At 33.1% G+C, this 10,338-nt stretch overlaps 1 protein-coding gene across 5 annotated transcripts in view; it reads right to left on the bottom strand.

The window, feature by feature from the left end:
- Positions 1-1,015: 1,015 nt before the first annotated feature.
- The window catches only part of LOC119573272 (formin-like protein), a 20,830-nt gene continuing 11,507 nt past the window's right edge, over positions 1,016-10,338 (bottom strand). Inside the window, exons 16-22 of one of the 5 annotated variants that reach the window (XM_037920427.1) lie at positions 10,061-10,255; positions 8,272-8,435; positions 7,713-7,841; positions 7,051-7,194; positions 5,607-5,621; positions 2,039-2,209; positions 1,016-1,219 (exon numbers count right to left, since the gene is read on the bottom strand). In XM_037920427.1, coding sequence (XP_037776355.1) covers positions 1,190-1,219; positions 2,039-2,209; positions 5,607-5,621; positions 7,051-7,194; positions 7,713-7,841; positions 8,272-8,435; positions 10,061-10,255 — 848 coding nt within the window. In that variant the 3' untranslated portion in view covers positions 1,016-1,189. Of the gene's footprint in view, positions 2,210-4,597; positions 4,713-5,606; positions 5,622-7,050; positions 7,195-7,712; positions 7,842-8,271; positions 8,436-10,060; positions 10,256-10,338 lie in introns of all 5 variants that reach the window. The other 4 variants (XR_005228786.1, XR_005228787.1, XM_037920426.1 and 1 more) reach the window with 4 other exon arrangements.

Genomic DNA, 10,338 nt, shown 5'->3' with positions numbered 1-10,338 from the left:
ACTGTGTATTCTATATAAATCAGTTGATCATTACCTTTGCTTTGAAACTGGTTATATAGAGACAAAAGAGGATTTATATTTACACATTTTGGGTGAAATTGGGATGAAAAGAAAAGGAAAATATATAAATATTCTTTTTTTAAATTTGCAGTCACAGAAATAAGATGATGTAACTGCTTGTTATGTGGAAAAAAACAAAACCTTCATAAGGCACACAGTGACTGGACAGTACAAAAAAAAAGATAAAAAAAACAAAAACAAAGGAAAAAAAAAAAGGATAATGTTAGAAAAATATACACTTACAGATATGTTTAAATATCAAACATGTTGCATTAGCAGAGACAGTGGGAAATGGGTGGTTTGTGTTCCTTTTTTTCCACACAAATTTTACATATACCAAGACTTTGCAAACTTTTAACAATAATGCCCAGACTCTGGGATGATATATATAAAATAAATTCAAAATCTTAATATAAAAAAAAAATATCAGTGACTGATAGTTTTCAATATAACACAAATCATCACATACACAGTGAAAAATATTCTCAATTCTTATAGCTCCACAAGGCATTAAGAATCAATTTCCACATTAAGACATCACAGAACTGGCAACACTGGAGAGAACTTGGCAAGGCAAGATGGCAATTCCTCTTTCAACCCACTTCAATCAGTGTTGCCAAATAGGACTCTAGTGGCAGTTTTCATATATTCTGGGCAACCTAAAGAGCCCAGAAATTTGATATAACCTGTGCGTAATCACCAAATACATAAGCAAGACTTAGACTTTGTTTTTCGCAAAGATAATTAAATTTTTTTCTCACTTTTGATAATCAAAGTATAATTCCGATTTTATATACATGTAGTGTGATAAGGTCACATCAGGTCATACAATATTTGAAATAAATAAATTACAGGTATAATACTCATCAGATCCATCAATAATAAAACAATATCTGCTTTAATAATAAACTGGAGGAAAATTTCCAGATACATTTTTTTCTCTCTCTTTTTTTTCCCACCAACAATATTTTTCTTTCCTAAAAAAATGACTTTACAACTCCATAAAAGTTGTCGTTGTGCCTATGACATGACAAAAACCTCACAAAGTTTAAACGTAGATTCAGCCATCTCTAAACCACGCACTTTCTACTGCTGGAAGGCATACCGTACCGAGGCACAATGCAGAGATTCAGCCACTGCTCAGACCATCACTCCAGTCCTAAATAACAAGGCAAAAGTACTTATCAATCCATCCTCTGAAATATTCTCAATGTATTGGACCATCCTCATTCTCTTTTATATTTCCTCTTTTGTATTAGCTACAAAAATTAACATATATATATATATATATATGATTTTTAACCTAAAAGGATCCACTCATATAAATCTAATACAGGCATCTAATAAAATATTTTCAAATTTTGTTTCTTATGCTGAACTTCTTGATTGTCACTCATTAACTACATATTTGTTATAGCAGAAGATAATAATACCAAAACTTAAAAGAAAATCTATAAACAAATATCTAAACAGAAATTCTGGCATTACATGATCTCTGAAGACTTTTTTTTATATCTTTAATGCTTTATCTTTTTTCTGTAGGACTAATATAATGAGACTTCAGTCATCATGGATGGGCAATCCATTAAAAATTATGTAAGTAGCAACTAATTTTAGCTGGAATGCTTTATACCTTTGTCCTGTGGTGAACAAACATTTGCAAGTCAAGTCCATGTCTATCAAAGTGTTTTGCATGCATCACACCTTCCTCTGAATCAGTTTCTGAGAAAAACACTTTAAATTTGAAAAAAAAGTGGTATCACTGGAAGCAACAATCTTTCCCAAAGGTGAAGTGAATGTTTATATCATTCTCTAAATCACTTTTCTCTTATCAAAAAAAGAAAAAGACACTGCACTACCCAGTCATAATAAGACTTGACAGAAGATTTTGAAACTTGGAAAGATATTGCAATAATTTTTTTTTCTTTGCATAAAATGCTTAAAATTCCATGTCATCCAAAGTACGGGAGAGTCTCACATTTTCATTACGTTTCCTCTGGCTTCTCCTTACTGCATCAGCTCGTCGGTATGGCTCATTTTTCAGGCCAATGAGGATATCCTCAAGAGCTCCATGGTAAACGTCCTCTTGAGAAAGAAGGCGTTTATCTGCAACCACACCACGCGCCTTCATTTCACTCATCAGCGCCTCCTATAAATTGTAAAATGAAGTTAAAATGATGGAACACAAAATGATGCAACATGTGTAGCCTATTCATGATCACACACACATATAGATTTAACTGCCCCTGGGAACCCTGTCATGGGAACCCTATGTCCTTTTGGAATTTAGTTCTCTGCTCACTGGCTCTGATAAGCTTCCTGGAAACTGCAGGTATTATGTCAAATTAAATTATGTATATATTACAATCAAGGAAAAAAATAACCAAAAAAGGGCTTTCTTTCCTACTCTCACCTTCATAAATTAATCATGAGAATATGAATATGAAGTTGAACGTCTAAATCATGATTACGAATTCTGAACTGATGATGACAATAAGACTAAATAAATTGCTCTTTAAGGGGACTAAATATAAAAGAAGACAAGTGAATGGACAATCATTTTAAGTACCTGTTTAAACAACCAGGAATGATGGGAAAGTTGAAACAGGGATGGCTGAAAGGATGATATGGGGGAAACACAGGGACCATGCTATGGCAAGGGGAAATTCATGCATGAACAGGTTTCCACTGGGGTCTAGAATGTAAAATAGTAATGCCATCAGAGCTGAAGAAAAGAGCCTCTGGGGAAATTCTCATTATTCATATATTGAAAAGGATCTTCGAAAGTCATCATTAGAAAAATAAACAAAGGCTCTTCTAATATCAAAGTAAAAGGAATGTAGAGTAATTAAGAGTGAGGAAGAGAGAGAACGGGAAAATAGTTTGTAGTTTTGAGATTACCATGCATCAAGTACACAAGCCTATAAGGAAAATTTGGAAGGCTTAACAGATGATATAGAACATTACATAGGCAAATAAGGAAATGCAATTCTATAACTATATAATAGAATATCTGTTCATCTGACTATCCAAACACTTGGACATCATCATTTTCATCCAGTATCATATATGAGGCCCCCATTAGAAAAGTGATAAATCAATTTTTAAAAACTCAATCCCAGGGAAATTATGTCTCAAACTCTAAACTTTTACTTAATTAATATTTCAGAAACTATTATACAAATATTCCTATCAATATCATGAACGGATCAAGCACTAGTTACTTTGTTCCATGAATTATTAGACTATGGTTGTTTTTAATCTGGTTACCCACATTAAAAAATTATAATCAAACATAACAGTAATAAGTAATTTATGTTTTTTTCTTTGCTTGCCTTAGTGATATTACTATATACTAATACTCCTCCACTGGTGGTCTCATACTACTGTTACTAAATCTATCCAACATACTGGAGTCAGAAACCATTTAATGTTGGCAATGATGCAAAAGCCTGGCTATAATCACACATCACTTTACTCAGGACAGAATAAAAACTCCTTCAAAATCTGAGTACCTGATATGAAAGAGGTTACACAAAACACAAACCCATATTGAACATATAGCTAAGCTATATATTTTGTATAGAATACAAATAACCATATCCAAACCCAAAGTAATCTCAAACAGAAGTCACTATGAATACACATTACAGTCTAGTTGCAGAGACATAGTTTTCAATGGGTTTTTCAATGATTTCCTGTATTTTACTTACATGCACAATTAAGGGCTAATAAAAGCTATGAGAGAAAAGTTAAATATCACTGCATTTTATGGGCTATTTGGTAAGTGTTCATTATCTATACCAATTAACCTGATATGCCAGTAAATAGATTAGTTACACTGCAGTTATTTGGAATAGAACCTTTAAACAATGAGCACTGATATTCACATGTTTGCTTATACACTAAAAGCATTCCTTCATATGATAATTCAAAAAGGTTGGCAGGTTTGATATTTGGAATTTATTATATTATCCAGGGCATGTATGACTGTTCGGGTGCTTAAACGAGTGACTAGATGTGTGAGAGGAGGGAAGGCAAGGGAAGGAAGGAGTGCAAAAGAAAGATGAAGAGGGAAATTGGAGGATTGAAGCAGGAAGAAGGAAGCATGGAGGAGAAGGGGCAGAAAGGAGGACTGGAGGAAGAAAGGAAAGAAAAAAGGAAAATTAAGGAAAATGTTGAGCACAACTGAGCACTAGAGAGCATTAAAGAAAAATTAAGTTCCTTTATAATGGGTAATCAGTGATTTATGCTTGGATATTATACTTTACCAGTTGCAAATACAGTCCAGTCAAGTGTGCATACATCTTAACAAGATTCTTCACTTCTTCCATTATTAACAATTTTCCCCATCAGCAGGTGGAGTGGATGACCTTCCTTGCTCAGGTACAATTCAGTTTAACTTTGCAAATCTGTATCCTTTCTAATTTTAACATAATCCAAATTTAGAAGAGCTTTAGTTCACTGTATACAAATTTCTAATGCACCACTGTATCAAGTACAGCATGTTTTGAAACAAGCACAGACAATCATGTACCTGTATTTGCACAGAGCGTTGCATTCACCTGGCGACCATGGGGGTAAACAGACAGAGCATGTGGACGGATGTAGCTCTTTTATACACTTGTGATGCGGACTCCCATTCGGAATTTCTAAACCATGGCAAACCACATGTATTTAAGTGACATTTATTACTGTCCTTCAAAGAGGATACCATGAGAAATATGTATATATATATATATCTAAAATGAAAGGACATTCAGAAACACCATTTGTGAAATGGAATAGAATAATAAAAATATTGTGAATTCTAAATAATTCACATTCTAGAACCCTCTGGCTCTCTGGAGTCATATCTAAGAGACAAGTCCAGACTTTAGAAACAGTAGGGTTTCAGCTCTTACAGCAGAGAAGTGCTCTTGATATTAGTGTCATGAATATTTAGTTAATTGTATTCTGAAGCTTTGGTCAGGAAAAGATGGAGAGAGAGAGCACTTTGTGTCAGTGTGAATGTTTTCATGCCACAGGAATGAAATTCCATTAGGGCAAGGAAAATCAAACCTTAACCTTTTGAGAATCTCATATAGCGAAAATCAAACACTGCAAATAAATATTTTCAATGTGACATTATCAGTAGATGCTTCAGTTTCATAGAAAAAACTGCTATTGATATAATTTACAAATCTTATTATAATGAAATAAGAATTTGATCAAATCTATCTATAAATGGAGTACTTGAAATTTGTAAACAAGAAAAATCAATTTAAAATCATGACAATAAGTCATGTCTTTTTTTATCAATCTTAAAGTAACCTATTCATCATATCTATCAGCAATTATTCTCCCTAACCTTTTATCCGGATCTATAACACAAACTTTCCAAAGAGTAAATTCCCTAATCAAGGCAACAGCTAATTCTCTGACCCTGATAACGTCACATAAAAAAAAAAAAAAAATGCAGAGACAGGGTTAACAAAACAAAGAGGAAGTTAATACAGTAAGTTCATTAGACACACATTGAAAAAGAAATCATTTGTAAATATTACCTCTCCTCCGTAAGCCTGAAGAAAAAAAAAAAATGGGAATCATGAGATAAAAAGACATGAACTTTAAACTGAAATATTGATTAATTATACTAGCATTAACCTATGCCTCTATGACACCTCTCAAGAATAATAATTTTAATAACAAGTATAAAAATGTGTCAGATATCACAACTAATGTCATCTATATTCCTCTCACAGCAAAATACTCAAGTCCTTTTAGAGCAGTTCTTACATTAAGATCTTAATGTAATATATTCTATACATTAAATTCTAGTTTTGCTTCCTAGAAAATGAACACCACAACAGTTGTCTTACAATTTTTTTTTTTTTCACCTTCAATATTCTAAGTATCCCCTAATAACAGAAGTACCTTAAGCAAAATTTGAAAGAACTTTGCAAGTGGAAATATATTGAATACTAGTTCACTAATTTTCTAATTTCTAAGACTAACAGGGGTTTTTACAAAATATCAACATATACAAATTAAGATATATAACACACAAACATATATTTGGATAGCTATTCACCTAGCCTAGTTTAAAACATAATTTTTCTCTCCTTACCTATAAGTTCACACTGGTATTGTTGTTACCTATAACATATCTGTGTTATATCGAGCACTCTTGTAATCTGTACTACCTCTTGACTCGTTAGATCTCAAAATGTAATTAAAACCTGATTAATCAAAACCTGATCCCTGTAAAAATAAGTACTGTCTGATCTATACTACGTTTGACCTACAGGAGCTCAAAATATACTCAAACCCCCTGCCACTGGGGATGCCTACTGTGGGTCTAGTTTATCAATTGTATTTACATACCAATGGCTCTGCAAACATTTGGTCGCCAAGGAGTCAATCACAGATCCTACCTACTGCACCTGTCTACAGTTTTCCTTGATTTTCAGAAATCCATTCTTTTCATATTGCCACTGTTAATAACATTATGATAATCATAATAGCATTAGATGAAAAATCTGAAAATTCAAGGAAAGGAGTAAACAGGTGATGTCACACAGCCTACTAATTGACACCTTGATGGCTGAACACTTCAGGAGCCTTTTATATGTAACCACATTTCACAAAACAAAATGACAGTGAACTGATATTTCACATTCAGGCAGTTTTGGGTCAAAGTCTGATCCCTTAATAATAATTCTGTTAAAATTACATCATCTGCATAACCAATAATCAAGACCACAATAAGAACCCTGTAATTAGAAAAAAAATCCTGTACTGTACTGCACACTTCCTCATCCAAAGTTATAATTTAAGCACCCAGATCCTGAGTTTGCAAATAGCTGTATTAAGTCTTCTTACACATTTAATTTCATTACAATTAATAGAAGCTACTTAACAAGCACACTTATCCCACATAAACTTCCTAGTCATCAAAAAAGCCAATTTTAAATTCTAAAAAGCAACATATTTGAGCCAACGACTGACCTGTTGTTTACGTGCATTGATTTTGTTGTTTCTAACCACCTGCTGACTTTCTTGCTGCTGCTGTTGTTGCTTCTGTTGGTTCAGAGCTGCTGCTTTGGAGGCAGCCTCTAATCGGCGCCGCTGCTCATTCTCTTGCTCCACCATCTGTCATGGTTTTCAAATACCTTAGATTAAGACCATCTGATACCCTAAGCTGTGCCCCCTTTGCCCTTCTGCTCTTCCTGCCCCTTCTTCCCTTGCAAGAGTGGCCCTTCAGCACTTTCTAATGGTGCCCCCTTTATACCATATCTAAAATGGATTTAATGGTATGAAGTAAAAAGTTAAAAGTCTGCACCTCTTAGAAAATGCTGTGAGGTCATTTACATGAATTTGGAATTCCCTCAAATTTAATGGCTACAGCTATGGCATCAGTACTCTGTGGGGCCCCTTTCTTAAGTGACCTAAGCACTTGCTTTCAGTACTTGACAGTTCATTCAGCACTGCCTTAGACAAATTTAATATTAATAAAAAATGTATCAGAAAATAAAATCACATATAATTATCATCAAGGAAATTCTCTCAAAAACCCACTATTTTCACACAGATTACTTTTCCTCTTGGCTGCACACCATGTATCAAATTAATCCAACTGACAGGAAGACTTACATGCACGACATAATTACCTTATAAGTTTTGGTGAAACGGACAAAAATGGCAAAGAAGGTGTTAGGAGCCATACTTCTTGAGCTCTCTCCATAGTACTCTAACACTTCTGCAAAGGCCGCTTGTGCTGTCTTGGCCTCCGCTTTCAACTGCGGGATACGATTTAAGTATTGTCAGAACGCAATCAATTTTCTTCTTAATATAATATACTATTGGTAAAGTTTGAAAATTCTAAAAGATTTCAAAAATCACAAATTTAAGACAGAAATGTAATCTAATAAAGTAAAACCAAAAATTCCACTGATTTCTTTTCTCTTCCTATTATTCCTAACTGAAACTAACTCCAAAAGTCATCTTTCACAAAATCATTTCCTTCCTTTATCAACTATTTACATGTTAAATTGGATACCTAATTGTAAGATCAGTTTTACAGAAAAATATAAAAGGAATGTAAAAAAAAAAAGGAAAGTGCCACAATAAACTTACACCCAACCAAAAAAAAAAACAATCTCAGTCCTATTTACTCCACAAAATAAAGGTATGCAAGCTATACATATAAGACCAACTTGTTCAACTTACCTTTTTCAACTTTTCCTCTGAATTACTCAAGAAATCCTTGAGCACACTAGATGCAGCCTGTCCCTCCACACTCCTCATGTCTCTTCCCCGTTCATATTCCTTCTTTGCTTGCTCCATACCCTTTTCTAGTTCACTGACATCTGTGATAATATTCTCCAGTGATACTGAAAACAATACATTTTGTTAGTGCACATTATTCAGCTCAAGAGAATTCAAAATAAGAGTCTGCAGGACATTTGGGTTGATGCCATTAATCTTTAATGAAATGGATTAATTTGCTATTTTAAGGCTTATGGAAATACTAAGAAAGAAGAAAAAGCTACAGTAATTTGCTGTAATGTAATCATAAATATCTGCACTTACCTTAGAAGTTTAAATTTGATCATATTCTCAAATGAGAAGATTACACAAATACACACAAGCACACACACATACACACACCACATGCACACACAAACATTTATATATACATATATTAATATATATAAATATATATGAAGTATAATATATCTGTAGCAAAAGGCAGTTCAATAGATACTAAAAAACAAACAAATATAAAATAAGTCTCAATTCCCGATCTAGATAATGAACATTCTAATTTAAAATTCTCTTTCTCCTGACCATAAGGTACAATGTTCCTGAAACTTATAGTTTTAGATCCAGGTAAAGTGATTATCACACCATGAAAAAAAAAAATTTGGCTACAGATATATTGGCTTGAATATGCCGTCATGGAAAAATCCGGCTGAGAACTGAAGTGACAAGAATATATTACCACGAAAAATTTGATGGAAAACTGGGATGATGGGAACGGCTCACCAAGAGTGCACAAAGCCCTTGGAGAGTGATTAGACAAAGTAGGTATTTAGGAAGAGGCTCTTGCATTAATTTCCATCACTAAATAAGAGTGAAATGCACCATCCGTGAGCCTTGACCGGAAGAGCAATGGCTTCAGGGAGGTTGCTATTTCCATGCTCAGGATCTTATTCCTGACTGCCATGACTGGTGAAACTTTTATGAAAATATGTAAAAACTACACAAATAATAAAATGTTTCTTTATCTTATTGTTATTACATAGTTATAAACACCATAGACAGATGATATGGAGTCCATTCAAGTAAAACAGACTATTATCATCTGGATACTACATCTCAAATGACAAATATAGACCTTGGGAAAAAAAAAAAATAATAATAATAATAATAATAATAATATAATAACAATAATAATAATAATAATAATAATAATAATAATAATAATAATAATAATAATAATAATAATAATATTAATAATAATAATAATATTAATAATAATAATAATAATAATAATAATAATAATAATAATATAATAACAATAATAATAATAATAATGCAGAGAAAGCAATAACAGAAATGCAAGTCAATATGTGGGCTAGGCCTACAAGCTACACAGCTGGGAGAGTCGCCACTCAAATAGCGTAATGATAGGATTCTGGGCCACAGCAAGGCCAAATGGATTAATAGAACTTATTCAATGGAATTATTCATTCCTATGCATGCCAAAAATACTCCCCAGATCATGAACATAGTGCACATACTTCAGGGAACATGTAGTAGTAGCACAACACCTAAACTGAGAAATTTAGTTGATTTCAAATAACTTCATGTTTCTGTATATCTAAAAAAAGCAATAAAAATCTGTACATATCATGCCAAAGACTTATAACTTGAAAAAAAAAAAAAAATCAGAATACCTCTGCTTATGGTCACAATTTACAAAACAAAGTGAAACCAGTGTTGTCCTACTCACCCTGTGCAGCCTTTTCAATAAACCTTAGTTCTGCGTCGAAATTAGTGATATCTGGGAACTTCGCTCTCATGGTTTCCTGAATGTAATGCATCACACTCATCTTTTTGTCCGCTGACTTTGTATCACACAAAGTATCCAGACTCGAAAGTTTGAAGCCATACGCTGGACCACGTTTGCTGCTATTCATGTAGTTACCTTAGTAAATGATAATAAATCAATTAGTACAGGAGAAAACCAACAAATTACCAGTGTGTTTAATATATGGAATGGAGGCATTT

The sequence above is a fragment of the Penaeus monodon genome, chromosome 5 (assembly GCF_015228065.2).
Source record: "Penaeus monodon isolate SGIC_2016 chromosome 5, NSTDA_Pmon_1, whole genome shotgun sequence".
Lineage (NCBI taxonomy): Eukaryota > Metazoa > Arthropoda > Malacostraca > Decapoda > Penaeidae > Penaeus > Penaeus monodon.
This window is presented reverse-complemented; position numbering and strand designations above follow the sequence as displayed.